The sequence below is a fragment of the Myodes glareolus genome, chromosome 1, assembly GCF_982192425.1.
Source record: "Myodes glareolus chromosome 1, mMyoGla1.1, whole genome shotgun sequence".
Classification (NCBI taxonomy): domain Eukaryota; kingdom Metazoa; phylum Chordata; class Mammalia; order Rodentia; family Cricetidae; genus Myodes; species Myodes glareolus.
In genome coordinates, this window is record NC_142026.1 from 88824041 (window position 1) to 88840894 (window position 16854).

Below are 16854 nucleotides of genomic sequence, written 5' to 3' on the forward strand. Positions count from 1 at the left end.
GGCCCACACCGATGTCCATGGAAGTTGCTGAGGCCAAGCAAAGCCTGTGAAGGGGAGATGACATGGAGACCAAGACACTGTTGTGTGAAGCCGTGAGGAGGAAGCAGAAGCTGGAACAGACCTGTTTGTTTCCTGTTATGTGATAAAATACTGACCAAAAGCAACTCGGAGGGGAGGATTTGACCTACAACTTCCAGGACATAGGCTATCAGGCAAAGCCAAGGCATGGACCTGATGTAGAAACCATGGGAGAATATTGCTTGCTGGCTTGTTCACGGATTCATGCTTACTTAGCAAGACAGCCAGGGCTGTCTGCCCAGGGAATGGAGCTGCCCACAGTGGGCTGGGTCATACTATAAATAACAAGGCAATCTCTCACAGATATTCCTACAGGCTGATCTGATCTGGGCAATTTCTCAGTTGAGATGCCCTTCTCAGGTGACTCTAGGGCTGCGTCAAGTTGACAGTGAAAGCTCAGTAGGACAAGACTCTATGATATTGGAGATATGCAGCAATTTCCTCTGAGTTCAACATCCCATGGTGGAATGAGCCCCCCTAAAATACAAGAAGTTCCCTCTTAATCTGTTTTACACAGAGCACTGGTTTGCAATCTGTATGCTGCGAGCCCTCTGGAAGTCGAACAACCCTTTCACAGGGGTTGCCTATCAAATATTCTGAATATCAGATAGCTACAATCCATAACAGTAGCAAAATTACAGTTATGAAGTAGCAATGAAAATAATTGTAAATGTTGGGGGTCAGCACAACATGAAGAACTGTATTACAGGGTTGCAGCATTAGGAAGGGCCCAGAACCACTGTCCTAGAGGGATGCTCCCAGGAAACAGGAAACAACTCGTCTCACTGACTTCCTGAAACTTGCAGGATTCACACGTTTCACCTGACTCCCACTAAGGTTGTAAGCAGTACTATTGAGAAGGGAGGCTCTCCAGCCTGTCAACTGCCTACACATCACACAGAACTCTAGGACGACAGCTTTTGTGAGTCAGCACCCGAGATGGAGTTGGCTGTTCAGTGATGTAGCTGTTTGAGTCATCTATGGTCTCAAAGTAACCTGTCACCAATTCTCCAAATTCACAGCTTTATTATTATGAACTTCGCCATAATAATCAACACAATCTGAGGTAAACGGACCTTTGATCACCTCTCCCCAGAAGTCTCACTGCACAAGATGCCAAGCATGCACCAAAGAAAACTACAGGGATGGATGGGGATGGACCAAAAGATGCTATGTGTGCTACAGCTGCCAGGCTCGAGGCAGAGCTACTCAAGCCCACTGGAGCCCAGATGTCATCAAAAGCTCCAGATACTGGGCATGGAACGGCAGTCTTGCCCGGCTGAGTTTGTCTTGGTCATGTCTATCCACGGTACCTTCCCATCCCTCTCTTTTGGAATGCAAGGGTTTACTGTGCCAGTGAGTATTAGAAGTATGTGTTTTGATTTTACAGGGCTCATGATCAAAGAGACTGCCTTAAGTCTGAGAACAGACTTTATAAAATAGAAGTGTGCATACTACTAAGGCCACAGGACCATTTGAAATGGGAAATCATCTTTATGAGACGTCCACGAGCTTATGAGGGTCAAGGGTGGGATGTAATGGTTTATTGACAAATAGTTTGTGGCGGTTAACTTTGTCAACCTGACTGGACTTTAGGATTACCTATGAGACTTAACCTCTGGGTACTGCCTAAGAGACATAAGGAAGCTCCAAAGAGATTGCAGAGCGAAGAGCCACTTAAGAGTATTTTGAAAAAGAATGACGAGCCAGGATTGGTGGGGCACAGCACCATCATTTAAACCCAGTGCTCAGAGAAGCATGCAGATCTGAGTTTCATGCCAGAGCTACAAAGTGAGATCCTGTCTCAACCCTGCCACCCTCCTACCACCCCCAAAAGGAGGAAAATCTATAATGTGTTCCTGTATTCCCTTCTCTGCTTTCTGGGCTACTGATAACTAAGCAGTTCCTGCTCCCATGCCTTCTCTACATCCCAAGGTATGAACAAGAACAAGCCTTCAAGTTGCTTCTGTCAGTTTTGTTCACAGCAATAAAAAGGTTAATACACACGCATTTATGTATTGCTTGAATAGCTAAAAGTTAGAACATTAAGAAGTCTTTCTCTGAGACAATATCTCATGTAGTCCAGGCTACACAAGTCATTGGATAGGGCTGGTTTGAACCGATCCACTGCCTCTACCTCCCACATGGTCAGGTAAGAGAACATGTGGCTCTGTCTTTCGCTTTTCATCAAAACAAAGTAAGATTTTTTATATATATTCACAAAAAGCGAGCAAGTGAACAAATCATACGAAAGAGTTGTTTCTGGAGAACCAGAAAGCAGCTGCGTCTGTGGAGGCTGAGGACTGTGGAGACTGGGATGTTGCGGGTCCACAGGCTAATTACCTATCTTGGGCTAGCTCTAATCCCCCGGATGAACCATCCTGAGCCCACCCTGTGTCGGAAAAATCCTGTGACTAGTAAAAATCCAAAAGCTAAGAATGTTATCAGATAGCATCTTGGGCCTGTGGAAACGCTTTCCCACCTCTCTGATGTAGCCACTTGCCTTGATGGTGAACCAACGATGCTAACAGGCTTGTCAGTGTCCTCTGTCCCTCCCAGTTAAAAGACAATTGGCCCAAAACTAACAAGTATGTATGGCAAAAAAAAAAAGTAAATAAACAAAATAGCAACCTTGGATTCCATTCAAACTTCTTAGAATTTACTACCAACCATCTATAATGAATACAACTGTTTTTGCATTTGTATTTTGTTTTCAAATACAAATAGGCAAAATACACAATAGCTGGATTTATCACTAGCTACACTAACAAAAACTCAAAACATTATTGAATATGAAAGTGCTAATACACACCCTTTAAAAAAAAAAAAAACCCAGTACCCAGGGGCTAAGCACAGGTAATGGGGAAAACACACAAGACCTATTTTATCTTCTATTATTTAATCTCAATGTTTTAGGAAGTTAAGCCTGCTATAAAGTTTTATGTAATTACCAAAAGATAAGGCTAACATGGAACTGAAGGCCTCATTTCTAAGATAAATCACTAAATCTGTCCTTATATCCCGACTTGCAAGGGAGTAGTGAAGACCCTTAGAATAAAAGAAATGATTAAATACAGATGCTTCTGCACATGGTCCAGCAGAACCAGACTTCGTATGGCAGCATATGGCCTGGCACTCTAAACACAAGCCAAGTTTCATTTCACATGCACTCTGAAGTAAAGGGCAGGATGTGGCTAGCAAGATGGCACAATCTCTGGAACCCACAAAGACGAAAGGAGACCTGACTCCACAAAAGCTGTCTCTGACCCACACCTAACTCTCTCTCACTCACTCTTGGTTAAGGTGAGCTGGGGGGGGGGGTGTCCCTTTTATTCTCTGTCCAGCTATCGTTTCTAAGGTCAAATCCATAACCCTTAGGAACCATATACTAGCTTACAGAACACAAAAACAGTAGATAACCAAGCCTCAAATGGACAGGTACGGCAAATACAACAAACGTTAAACTTTATAATCAAAATGTGACACTTTTGATCAATAAAGAGACTAATTCAATAAACATGTATTTATTTTAAATCAGTTTGGTACACATACAGATTAGCTTTATAGTTTTTATTGAACTCAAATAGAAACTTCTAAGTACAGCAGTGTCTGCTTGTGCAGCAAGTACAGTAAGGGTAAAATAAGGTATTTGACAGAACTAGATCTTCAGGACAAATCAGATGAAAACTCTGAAAAGGTTTCTATATACCTTCTGGATTAAAAAAAACCCAAAAATCATTAATGGCTCAAAATACTACCTTACTAAACAAAGGTGGGAAAGAGTGATGGCGGCTGTGGATTCTGAGCAAGACTTATGTAGAGACTTGTAAAATGTCACTAACTGTCTACGATGTTAGAGCAGTGCTCAGAACTACAGGAGTTTCAAATTAAGTTACATTCTCAGAGAACTTGCTACATGTGCTGACATTTATACGGGGCAAGGAAGTCACACAGAGGTAAATGACAATTACACCAATTTTGCCACCTTACAAGGAATGAAAATTCTGTGTATTTTCAAAAGAACTTTAGCACTTACTTAAAACAGCCACGGCACTGTAATAAATTCTGTGAGGTACCTAGAATATTATAATGGAAACAAACTGTGAGGTAAACCTATCTTTCCCCAAAAACCTTTGAAGCCAGAGATTTTAAACAAGTAAGGCACTTGAAAACATTAGGTGTATGTACAAATGTGCAAGTAAAACAAACTTCAGCTGTACCAATAAGTGACAAAGAAACAGGAACTTCATTGTAAGAGTACAGGGAGTTTCACTTTATGAAGAAACGAACAAAGCAATCTGTCATTTCCGACCATAAACACTGGAAACCAAGTGCTAAACTCTGCTACTCTAAAGAAACTAACACAAAAACTTCAATGACATAGGACACCAAAAGCCCATTTCCAATTGGAGCCTCTGAACTAGTCCATGTGTCAGAGGCAAGGGAGCACTAACTACAACTAAACAAATTAGCGTTTTACCTAAAGCTACAGAAATAAAAGTATGCATGATTACAGCACATGGGAACTGAAACCAAGGAGGAAGAAAAGGAGTAAAGAGAGAACAGCCTATTCAGCCAGGGCATCATCATTAGAAATCCACTGCAATCTCCTCTCAAACCCCAGGGTTTTATGTTACACAGGCCACATCTGTTAGAAAACAAAGTGATTGTCTCGTTTTAAGTACTAGAAAATGATTCTAAAACTCCTTCCTTCTCTCCTCATGTAAAAACTACTTTGCAGGAAAACCTGGTAGGAATCCTTAAGATATAGTAATATTTGGATACTCTGTGTACAGAGGAAAAGATAATCAAATCAATTTTATGTCTATTCAACAGCCCTATGAAAAATGTTAGATAGTTTCATATAGGAAGCCTTTCAGCTTAGAATTATTCTTTAGCTTCTATCTCTCCGCTCTGGAGAAACCAATGTTTAAATTAAACATTAACAGCATGTTATCTAAAAGCAGGTTCACTGTTGCTCACACCAACAGTTACATTCTCAGACCAAGCTTGACCTCCCACAATGTGAATACATTTCTGTCCTGCCGCCGACTCGGTCTGTCTTAAGGCACTGTTCTGTTTTCTTAATACAGTGTTTTATGAGTATGAACAAAACCTGTTATACATTAATCCTTTCCTTTCTCTAAATCTGGAATGTGATTCCCTGCACAGCATCGTATTTCTAGTGTATCAAATACAACTATCAAGCACAACACTCTAAAGGTAGTTTAGTACTAGTCAATTTAGTCTCCTTTTGAAGTCAAGCCCTCAATCTACCTGACTGGTGCCCACCTGGCACTCTTCTGAATTCTGGCCACTAAGTCACACCTGGAGTTAGGATGAAAATAACACAGACTTTAAAGTTTTAAATGACTACATTTAACTGCCAGTCAGGTTGCCTGCACAGGACACCACCTTCCATAGCTTATAGAGAGTCACATTTGGCATGTCAGAGGAAAACATAATCACACAGCAGCAGCCACTCTATAAACAAAAGATGACAGCCACATGGATTCATGCAGAATATTTTAAATATTCCTGTTAAGCAAAATGGTTTAACTGACTTTTCTTCAAGAACGATGCTCCACAATATCCTGTATGCATCCTTTGGAAATGTAAAGTTCCTGGAACAGTGGCTTCCACGTGGGACTTCATGAAAGAATATTTTGGTTTCAGTGAGTTACATATTAACTGCCAGTCTGCATTCATTTAACAGGTCTGTTTACAGAGTGTGGTAATTTCGTTCTTTAGATTTGCAGAATTTATAGAGAAAGAAAATTACAGCCTGCATGCCCAAAACAAGAACAATTCCTCCAATGAAGCTGGCTGCATCAAAGGTAGACTTCCGCTCAGGTTGTGAGGTTGGGGTCAGGGTGGTATTGGTTGCACCTGCTATGAAAACAAAAAGAAGAATCCTCAATGAGCGGCATGGGTATTTACAATTTCCAGACCCACCCGGGCATCAAGTTTGTCATGAGTTAAATTCTATAAATAGGGTCTTCCTGAGTCAAGTTTTATAACTAGAATTTATCCTTATTTAAAGAAAAATCCCATTTTTTTACTCTGTCCAGAATAGTATGTGGCTAATATTGCTGTAAGGTTTCAAATATAAAAATAGGTAAGAGCTATTCTGACATATAAACTGTACCCTGACTATATTATTAAGTGCTTCAAAAACATGCAATAATTTTGTTAATATGTTTTGTTTAACTATTAAAGAAATACTTGTTAAAACTTTTGGGTTTTACCAACTAGACAAGGTATATAAAAATTCAGTTGCTATGTTTCAAGTTAACACAAGTAACAATCTACATTTTCAACAAAGAAAATAGCACATAGTTGGAAATACATTAAATAGTACTCTGCTAGTTAATTTGCATAATGAGAAATCATTACAAAGCCATAACAAATTTAAAAACTAGAATTTCTACAAACAAAATATTAAAAATCTAAATGTACTGTCAATAATTCTGTTTTATGAAAAAGTGTTAGCAAGTCAGAAGAAATCTAGAATTATTAAGGGAGTAAAGTGTTTCAAGAAGAAACAGAAAAGAGATTACTATGTACTTCAATGTCAAACTAGATGCCAATGTATTCTTGAGGAGAGCATCACTGCAGGCTCTAATAAGCTGAACAACTTTAACATTAGCCAGGAGTGGATCTTGGCTGGCAGAGTCAAGTTCTAGGCACTAAAAACCTCGAACAAAAACGAATTCACTTCTAGTGTTTTCTGTCCTGTCTGTGTGTGCGTGCACAGTATGTGTGTGTGTCTGTGTGTGCACAGTATGTGTGTGTGTGTGCACGCACAGTACGTGTGACAGCAGAGTGGCTTCACTGAAGCTGCAAACAGCAGGAGCAGGAAGTCACAGCCGTCACACGGTAGGAAAGAGCACTCAGACCCACGCACATCTAAGAAAATGAACACCATTTAAGAACAGGGAAGTGGAAATCTTTTCAGACTTGTCTAACTAAAAATGATAATCTTACCTTTACCAAAACCACGAAGGTATCACACCTTATAAGTAACTGGTAACCCCAAATTTGATTTTGCATCTAGGGCTTACAGAAAGGCTTTAGAGAAAACACGCTTACTAAATCTAAAGGGCCAGGACACGTCAAGACTAGAAAAGGACCCTTGGCAGAACATTAGGAGTCAACCACTGCCTTGGCTCTCTAAGACATAGGTATCCATGAATAAACTGGACCTTGGTGGCAGAGTCACTGGTAGTTTATAAAGCCCCAGTTACCTGATGTGACAACTGAGGGAGTAGGTGTAGGAGAGGAAGGCCGAGTTGTGGGTTTCGCTGGAATAAAAACAAAAAGCATTTAGAAACCTTAAATTTCTAACTTCCCAATTAGCCAATACGCAGTTTCTAAAACAACACTTTTAATTTTTTAGAGAAGCATTTACATATATTCTAACACATTTAGCCAGCATAAGCTTGTTTTTATGGTAAGACATATGTATACATGTAAGACACAACATATTAAGACAAAGACTGCAGAGAGACAAAGGGGGAGCAAGTATATTTAGGGAAGAGAGTTACGGGTTTCATTCTTTTATGAACAATCTTGCTCCTATGACAAATTAGTATATATAACTGAAATACACAACTGAGTATATTATATATACCATCCTTTGCTTATCTTTAAGAGACTGAGTAGAATACTACACTTTGCAATGCAAAACCAGTCAAGGTCAAAGAATTAGGCAGGGTTCCAATAAAGCCTTATTCACTAGCCTGAGCACCCAGGTAGACTTGGTTGATATAGTCTACCTACCTCACAGTATGATGCTAATGTACCATGTAAACATAAAATGACCTCTGAAAATGAAGTTCTTGATTACAAGAACTATGAACAGTGTCTACTACTGAGTAAAGTCGTGAAGAATTCTTGTACCAGTACTAAAGGCTATACAGTGAGACATTGTCTCAAAAAAACAAACAAACAAAAATCAAACAAATGAACAAAATTTTTAAAATTACAGTATAAAATGTGCCTGTGTATATACGGATGGGTGTACAGAAGACATGGCACAAGTATGGAAGTCAACCTATAAGAGCTGGTTTTCTCCTGCCATGTGACAAGTACCTTTATCTCCTGAGCCATTCTGCCAGCCCCCAAGTTCTAACATAAAGTTAAAACATAAAGCTTTGTGCTTCAACAGTAATTATACACCAACACTGGGTTTTAAGACAAATGTCACTAGTAAAAGGCACTGTTGGCATCCCAAAGTTAACAGGATCCTAGGAAGCCAAGGTATTCTCATTCTCATAGGACTATGGTAAACTTCTATTAAGATTGATATGAAGGCTAATAAGATAGCCCAGCTACCAGCCAGTAAAAGTGCTTGCTATGCAAATCTGCTGACCACACTTCACTCCCTAGAACCTAGGTAAAGGAGGAAGGAGAAAGCCAACTCCAAAGTTGTCATCTGATCTCTACTCCATATGGTTCATCCCATCTTCCTTTCCCCCAGAACTAAGCTCCCTAGTTATGCTCCTAACTGGTTATCCAATACTAATTGGTCAGTCCTGAAATCACACACATAGAAGAAACACTGAATAGACTAAGAAAGCTGTACACACACACATAGACAGAAACATTTGAGGGAGCAAGGAAGGGAGCATGGGAGGGCTGGAGGGAGAAAACAAATGAGGAAGACAATATAATTGGAACTTCTGAGCTTTGCTTTTGATTTGCCAAGTTTACCAAGTTTATTGTCACCCAGTATAAGATACTTAACATCTCACCATACCTTCACCTCTCTTCGGTCAGTGTGAACCCCCTGTTTCATTTGGCATGTTTCCCCTTATTTCCCAGTCAGTCAGGCTGATCCATCTCTATCTCACTCAACACACACCTACAGATTCCCAACATACAATGCTCACTAACTTTATTCATTTTTCTGGTAGCACAAAACTACGGGCTAATTAGTTTCTGTCCATACCCTCTCATTATTTGGCCTAGAATAGACAGTTTAATACTACTCCCTTGAAGTTCTCATTGTACCCCTGAGATGAACTAACGCGGGCATAAGGAGCGAAGTATACCACCAGCTTAGAGTAAGAGGGAAAAAACCCGACACAAACACACCTAACTATTATCCTTGTCATAAAAAGTACACTTAGTTATACACACAAAAGACTTGAGGAAATTAATTTCTGAAAACATTCTGGCATACTGCCCAATAATGAAAATTGCAATTTCCTGTCTGCTTTTTTGTTTTCCGAGATTTATAAGACATCCACAGAAAGCAGCCTAAGGTCTCGATGTACCAACTAAGTAAACCTATTGAGAGTCACTAAAAACGAACTACTCCAGAGTTATAAGCACCATCACAAGGATACACCTTTACACCACTGCTGTAGTCCATGGCTAAATAAGCCCTCCCTGAAATTTAAAACTACATCAACATCTCTTAGCCAGTAAGTTATCAACAGGGCTTTAAACTCCCCAACAAACAAGAAAGAGAAAACCCTCTGCATTACCTGTAGAGTTGGTTGGCACTGGAGTGATGGTAGGCTCGGCTGAAAAAGATACAAAGTTGTCTAAAGCTCGGAGCAACAGCTTCCCCACCTGGGAACACTACCTGCCGCTTTACTACATGCACTCCACCCCTGGAAGAGGCAGTTATTCACACCCAACACTAGTTTCCCTTTCTTTAGAAACGAAACCATCAATTTTCAGTGGCATCTCACTTCCCCCTAAGTCACTTCTTAGCCTTTCTCACAGTTTAGTCACACACAGTTTATAACAAACATCTACAAGGCAAATACGGGCCTTATGTTTTCTCCTTCCCTTCTTGTAGGCAAGGGGGAAAAAATTAATGTGATGGCTGGAATATTAGACAGTAACATTTAAACATTTTTGGGAAAGGCTGAGTCCCTTGCTCATGTATGACTTACACAGTATTATCCATTCTACACAGGATAAAACTAACCTAATGCTAGTCTAACCTGTTAAATTCACAGTGGAAAGGAGAAAGTCATATCAAAATTAAGCAGTCAAGAGTTGTCATCAATGGTTAGACATTTTCTACAAAAATACTTCATTCAAATTGGAATTTGATTTCCCCATTAACTTTGAGTAACGTCAGAAAAAAAAATCATTGGTTAGCTGGGCATGGTGGCTCACTGCTATATGGGAAGCAGAGGCAGAATATGAAGTTCACACTGAGGTAGACAGTTCGAGGAAGAATGAGCAACTCGAGGGCAGAGAGCAAAAGAAAGGGCTGGGGTGCAGGGAGAAGGACCAGCTGTTTCAACTAGGATTTTTTCAGGGTAAAGAGTAACAGTCTCTAATACAGAAGATGAATACGGAAGTTTACTTAGTTGTAACACTTGAAGGGAGGAACTAAACAGTGCAGGAAATGAAAGACTTACAGCTGAATCAGGAAACCAAGATTTAACTAACTATCCTTTTTATCAATGGGAATGGTCTGGTGGTGTCTAAATGTTAGCCTGGTCAGAGTGAAGCAATGGTCTTACCCACCCTCTGTGGTCAAGTCCCCATGAGGGGAAAACTTACCAGAACAGGACTCAGTTTTGTTCACCCGGGTACAATTATTACTTTCTAATGTACTTGAACAATAAGTCTTATTTTCTATGAGAGAGAGAGAGAGAGAGAGAGAGAGAGAGAGAAAGATCAGTTTTAATTACTCACTGACATCATACCTCTGGCTTTGCTTTAAGCTCTAGAAGGCTACTACTACAAAATAAAACAAAACAAAACAAAACCAAGCCAAATGTGGCTGATACACGCCTGTGACTGTGACCCCAGTGCTCTGGATGAAGGCTCTCTCAAGTTTTCAAGCTTGAGAGCAATAAAAACTGCTATTCCTTTCCCACTGTCTTAGAGACAAATCTAAGTCATTTGAGTATACTGACCAGATTAGTTGTCCACAATATCTAAATCTTTTTCCTAAATAGGCAGATTTAGAGTGATAACTGGAGAGCCTTCAACAACAAATCTTAAGACAGAGGACATAATCTCCAAACCTCAACAATTCCTACGTACCAATCATAGGGGAGAGGATCTACCCTCAAGTTCCACTTCATAGCTTAACAATTTGCACCACACAACGATAACTCCCAATACTTTAAAGAGTGTTCTGAACATCATGTGCTACTCACAGAATACTGAATAAAGGAACTTAACACATAACTCCATTCTTTTACTTAAAAAGCAAAAACAAAAAAAACCAAAAAAAAAAAAAAACCCTATAGTTTACCTCAGGGGCACCAAACAAATTCCAACAAAAAAGGGAAAGTTCTTTAATAGATTGCTTGGCTGACAGTGAAAGCTGCAAGCACCTCACCTTAAGAAAACAAGAGCAGTCAGTCTACAGTGTAATCTAAGTCTAAGAAAAATTCTTACATTTCAGCAGACTTCCATCTAGCTCACAGCTTTCAAATAGAGTCAATCAGCTCTCCTTTCTTATTCCTCCTTCATATCTAAGCACTCAACGATGTCCTAGAAGTTCTCTACAGTTCATCTCCCAAGACAAATGACTCTACTGCCAAAGGGAAATTACACACCATTTTCAGTTAAATCTAGCACACTTTAATCCTTCTGAAGATCTAAAATCTCTCCTTTAAAAGCTATAAATCTTAACAGGCAAGTGTAAGAAATCCAAGGGAAATGTAAAACAACTAGTATGTTTACGGAAGTATTAGATTTGGAAAATAAATACTGCTTGCTATTTTAAATATGCTCAAGGATTTCGTTCAAGAATATTCAGTAGGGCTTGCGACTCCAAAGTTTCTTACCTTCTTTGCACTCTATCCAAAAGCAGGTAGTATTAGCAATGGTGGCATTAACACAGGAAACACAGCTGTTGTGGTTCTCACAGATGTCTGGGGGGAAATTATGCAATCAATGAATTGATATTTCATTTAGTTTGTTCCACATCTTTTTCAGACAATAAGCATTAGATTTAGTTTTAATAACTAATGATTCAATGGAATGTTATGTTTATAAACTGGTTTATTAAGAAATTTCAGCCACAGGCCAACAAGATGGCACAGAGAGTAAAGGCTGATTGTTGATCTGAGTTCAATGCCCTGGACCCACATATCAGAAGGGAGAAGTGACTCTTCAATGTTGTATTTGAACCGCCACTTGTGTGCTATGGCAAGTGTGTGTTCACACACATGCACACACAAATATAAAAAAAAAAATCAGCCTGGCATAGTGACGCATGCCTTTAATCCTAGCACCCAAGCGGAAAACAGGCATATCTCTTTGAGTTTGAGGCCAGCCTGGTCTATACAGTGAGTTCCAGGACAGCCAGGGTTACACAGTGAGACCTTGTCTCAAAAAGCAAAACAATGAGAAGCCATTGACAATGGCACTGGTTCTTGATTCGTTTGCATGGACTGGCTTTTCGGGATCCTGGTCTGTTTGGATGGGATCCTGGTCTGTTTGGATGCGCACCTTCCTGGACCTGGAGGGAGGGGGGAGGAACTTGGATTTCCCACAGGGCAGGAAACCCTGACTGCTCTTGGGAATGGGGAGGGAGGAGGAGAAGGAGTGGGGGGAGCCGGAGTGGGAGGGTATTGGGAGGAGGGGAGGAAGTGGAAATTCTTTAAATAAATAATAATAATAAAAAAAGCAAAACAAATTCAAAATTCCAATCATCAATTACGAATGTGTAAGTAAACTTTTGGAAAACAGGCTAGTGTGCATACTCAGTAGTGGGAAGAGATTATCAGACAATCCTTACAAGACTGAAAGATACCCAGACATTCAGGGATTCAAGACAAAACATTCGGGGAAACACTATTATAACAACAACAAAGAGAAATCACTGCTTCCAAACACCAGAGAAAATATGAAGTTTTAAGAGTACAGATTTGAAAATTCAACCCTGTTGGTGCCATTCTGAAATCAAGTTACTTTCCCTGAGAGTCAGTCTTCATTAATGATTCTCTTTCCGGGGGGGGGGGGGGGGGGGTTCTCGGCAACCGGAAGATGCATCTTAAGGGGCCACATTCGTGTGTGTGTGTGTGTGTGTGTGTGTGTGTGTGTAAGTGTATGATTTAACAAATCAGCAAGGTATAGGTAAACACTCTAAAACCCATGGTTCTCAACCCCAGAAGCTGGAAGGGGGGGGGGGGTGTCCAACGACCCTTTCACAAAGGTCTCCTAAGACCAACAACATATTAGATAGATTCATAATAGTAACACAATTACAGTTAGGAAGTAGTAAAAAAAAAAAATTAGTGGTTGGGGGTCACCACAACATGAGGAATTTTATTAGAGTCGCAGCATTACGGAAGGTTCAGAACCACTGCTCTAAACCAAACAGCCCGCAAAGGAGAAAGACCTCAGAGAACAAGTAGCCAGTCTGGATAAAGAAATGGATGGACTTATAACGAATGCCTGCAACGTTCTCTTTTGCCTTCCTTCATCAGTTCTGCAGAATCACCTCACCCCAACAGTTACCGGAAACGGGATTGTCTGGTGGGTGAGGGCTTTCACAAAACACACCTTCTTAAGACAGGCATTCACAGTCTTGTACGCCTGATGATGGTACAGCATGGGGAATGCTACTACACACACTGCAGCTAACCCTATCATTTCCAGAAAACACAAGTTAAGGCCTCCGCGGGTATTTCAATTGTACAAAGGCAATTAACTTGCCATTTCCAGGTTCCTCTTAAAAACAAAGTGAAAAACCCACACATTACACTTCTGGGAGGAAACTGTCAAATCAGCAGAAGACAAAAAAATAATTTTGCTTTAACATCTTAACTGTGACAGTAATTTCCAGAACTGTTCTGAAATTTACTTTGCTCATTTAAAAATATTTTAATTTTACCCTAGCAATCTTCCTGTGTCTAACAAGAAATCGGGTATTATATGCACAGTTTTATTCATATCGCATCTTATAAAATGCTAAAACTAGAAAAGGCACTAGAACAATATTAACACTAGAAAAGAGCCAATGTCAAGTCATCATCACACTTCAGCAATCCTCAGCTGAGTAGCACAGTTACTGCTTGCCTCAACTAAGGACAACAAACAATCTAAACTAAACACCTCGTGACTCATTACTTCAAATTTATCTTCTCGGTCTCCTTTGTGTTGCCACGGCCTATGTCAATTGTATAAGCCGTAACATACCCTAGAGTTTAACAAAAGGCACGTTCCTCCACCGGACTGTTGGAAAAGTCGACACACTGGATTTCGACCTAACTCCACAACCCTCAAAACACAGGACCCCGGGAGAGCAGTTTACAGGGCTCTTTCCTATCCCGCCCCGGGCTTCACCTCCGTCACCCAGCCTCGAAGCACCGGCCACATGCGTCGGTCCGGTCCTCCTTCCCCGACACACTCAAATCTCGGATACAGCCCTTACTCTGCCAAGTCAATGTGAAGTTCCAGGAGGCTGAATAGTCTTCGAGCCAAGGGCGGGGGGGGCGACCAATTCATCTTTAAGTTTCTCCCCCACCCCGGCCCCTACTTTCAACTTCCGGAGAAGCCTCGTGGGGAAGACAGCCCTGCGTGGACAAGAGTCTGGCTCGGGAGCCCAAAGTTTGCGCTCGCTGCCGACTTCGGGGCGCGTCGCCTCGCCTCGCCCACTAACTTCTAACTGCCACCGCGGAAGCGAGCCACGTCGCCGTCCCGAGCTGCGGCGCGCCGTCCCCAGGCACCTGGGGATGGCGCCTCCGCGGGCAGCGCTGGGGGAGAGGGATCAGCCCCGCGGCCTAGCTCGCCCGTCGCCTCCGCACCCCACCCGTCGGGCCGTGGCACACGGGCCGGGCGGCCATGTTGCGCGGGTCCCACCGGGTCGTCGCGTGTGGCGGGCACCCACCTGGCAGCACGGTGGGCGTGAGCGTCGCCGGTACCGGCGTGTTGGTCACGGGCGAGGGCTCGGTCACGTTGGGAGGTGGGGGGCTGGTGCCCATCTGCGCCGCCGCCACGCAGAGCGCGGTCAGGCAGGTGGCGGCCCAGAGCAGTCGGCGGGAGACACCCGACATCGTGTCCTCAGGCCAGGCGTCCAGGAGAAAGCTGCGGCGAGCCGAGCCCCGTCCAGCCCTGCGTCCCCTTGCGGCGCCGCCCCCGACGAGCCCGCCCCGCGGGAGCGCGCGGCGGTCACGTGAGCCGCCCGGCGCGGGCTGGGCGGGGCGGACGAAACCACCAGGAGGGGCCGCGGAAGGGGGAGCGGCGGCCGGAGGAGACCGCCTCCGTCTTGCCTTTGCGGGACAGCAGTCGGTGCGCCGTAAGCGGTCTTGCTTGTCCTGAGACGACCTCGAGAGACGCACAAGTCTTTCCGCACGTCTGCGGCAGGAACGTCCCCCGCCATGGCAATGATGGAACAGCCCACGTGACGTAGCAAGGGGCGGGCACTGGGGCGGCCCGGGAGGCGGGCGGAGGTGTCACGTGATTCCGTCGGTAGCGCGCTTCCCCACTCGGTTTAACCCGGAGAGTTTGGAACCTGAAGGACCGCTGAGCGTGTTGTGCGTTGGCGCTCGCTTAGGGCTCTGTAGGAGCCGCCTCTTCTTCCTTGAAGTCTGATATAGTTTTAAGTGTGATATTGTTCGGGACTGGGTGGGGGGGGGTAACGACGGAACCACGTGATTAAGGAGTTTCTGCGGGGCCGCCTGTTCGGTGCGGGTGGTTGTGGGTAGGACCGAAAGTGATCTTCGCTCCCCGACGCCCCCGCGTCACTGCCGCCACCGGTGCCCTTGCCCTACCTGCTCCTTCGGAGTCACTAAGAGCCACAGTAGTGGCCTATCTGTGACTCTCCCCACTCCCCACTCCCCCCACCCCTGATGAGTAGTCTGACGACCAGCGATGGAAAGTATTCACGTCCTCTCTCACTCCCCCACCTCTCCACCCCCACGCACATCGCAGGTGAGGAAATCCGAGACTTGGGAAAGTGACCGGACCCTGATACCAGGATTGCCTGGTGCCAGAACTGGTATTTTCAGTGCCTGTTGGTGCGGTTCAGGCTCTCCGAGGTCGTGAGCGCCATCTGATGCTGGGTCTCACAAAATGCTCAATGCTACGGCATTTTTATATTGTGTTACAAAATCTAGACTTGAAAATTATATGTAGAGCTAGGGATGTAGCTCATTTGGTAGAACAATTGCTCCTCAGGCCTGTATCCCTGAGTTCACTCCCCAGCATGTATGTAATACTGTTTCAACTGTTTAGCTTTTCTCGTTGTAATGTTCTAATTTAAATGCCATCATTAAATGCGTAATTTACCCGAGTAACACAAATATTAGCTGTTTCGGTGATAAACCATTGATAAACAGCTTGTCATTTGAGTGTTCAACTCTAGTCCTCGGATTTCCTTTAGTCTTTACAAGGGGACAGTTTCAAGACTAGAAACAGTTAACTTGGTTTATTTTAATGACACCTATAGAACTAGATCAAGGAACAGGCTTTAGTTCCAAAGTTGTTTTCATCATTCTAGAAACAGATCTGTTTTCAGCTTATACGGGAGCAGAATTCTGTTTCTTGTCTTTTTTTTTTTTTTTTTGGTTTTTCGAAACAGGGTTTCTCTGTAGCTTTGGGGCCTGTCCTGGAACTAGGTCTCATAGACAAGGCTGGCCTTGAACTCAAGGAGATCCGCCTACCTCTGCCTCCCGAGTGCTGGGATTAAAGGCTTGTGCCACCGCTGCCCGGCCTGTTTCTTGTCTTATCTCTCAACTTCGGCACTGTCGTGATTGCAGGCTAGCTGTCTTACCTGCCCTATCATGACAGCTTGGGTACTAGCGACATGGACTTTATCTAGGAGAAGCCAGGACATACACT

At 42.9% G+C, this 16854-nt stretch overlaps 1 protein-coding gene across 1 annotated transcript; it reads right to left on the reverse strand.

Moving 5' to 3' along the window:
• Positions 1–3586: 3586 nt before the first annotated feature.
• Positions 3587–15147, reverse strand: Cd164 (CD164 molecule). The gene is made up of 6 exons (XM_085690732.2): positions 14903–15147; positions 11853–11939; positions 10612–10686; positions 9573–9611; positions 7326–7382; positions 3587–5970 (listed from the first exon to the last, which is right to left on the reverse strand). The coding sequence occupies exons 1-6, from the start codon at positions 15066–15068 to the stop codon at positions 5801–5803; spliced, it is 594 nt and encodes a 197-aa protein (XP_085546858.1). The 5' UTR covers positions 15069–15147; the 3' UTR covers positions 3587–5800.
• Positions 15148–16854: the final 1707 nt, after the last annotated feature.

Excerpts from the sequence above, each read along its gene's own strand:
- Cd164 (XM_085690732.2), bottom strand. The coding sequence starts at position 15,068 with ATGTCGGGTGTCTCCCGCCGACTGCTCTGGGCCGCCACCTGCCTGACC. Across the intron at positions 10,687-11,852 it reads TTGGATAGAGTGCAAAGAAG|AAAATAAGACTTATTGTTCA; the intron begins GTAAGAAACTTT and ends TCTCTCTCATAG. Across the intron at positions 7,383-9,572 it reads AGTGCCAACCAACTCTACAG|CGAAACCCACAACTCGGCCT; the intron begins GTAATGCAGAGG and ends TTTTTATTCCAG.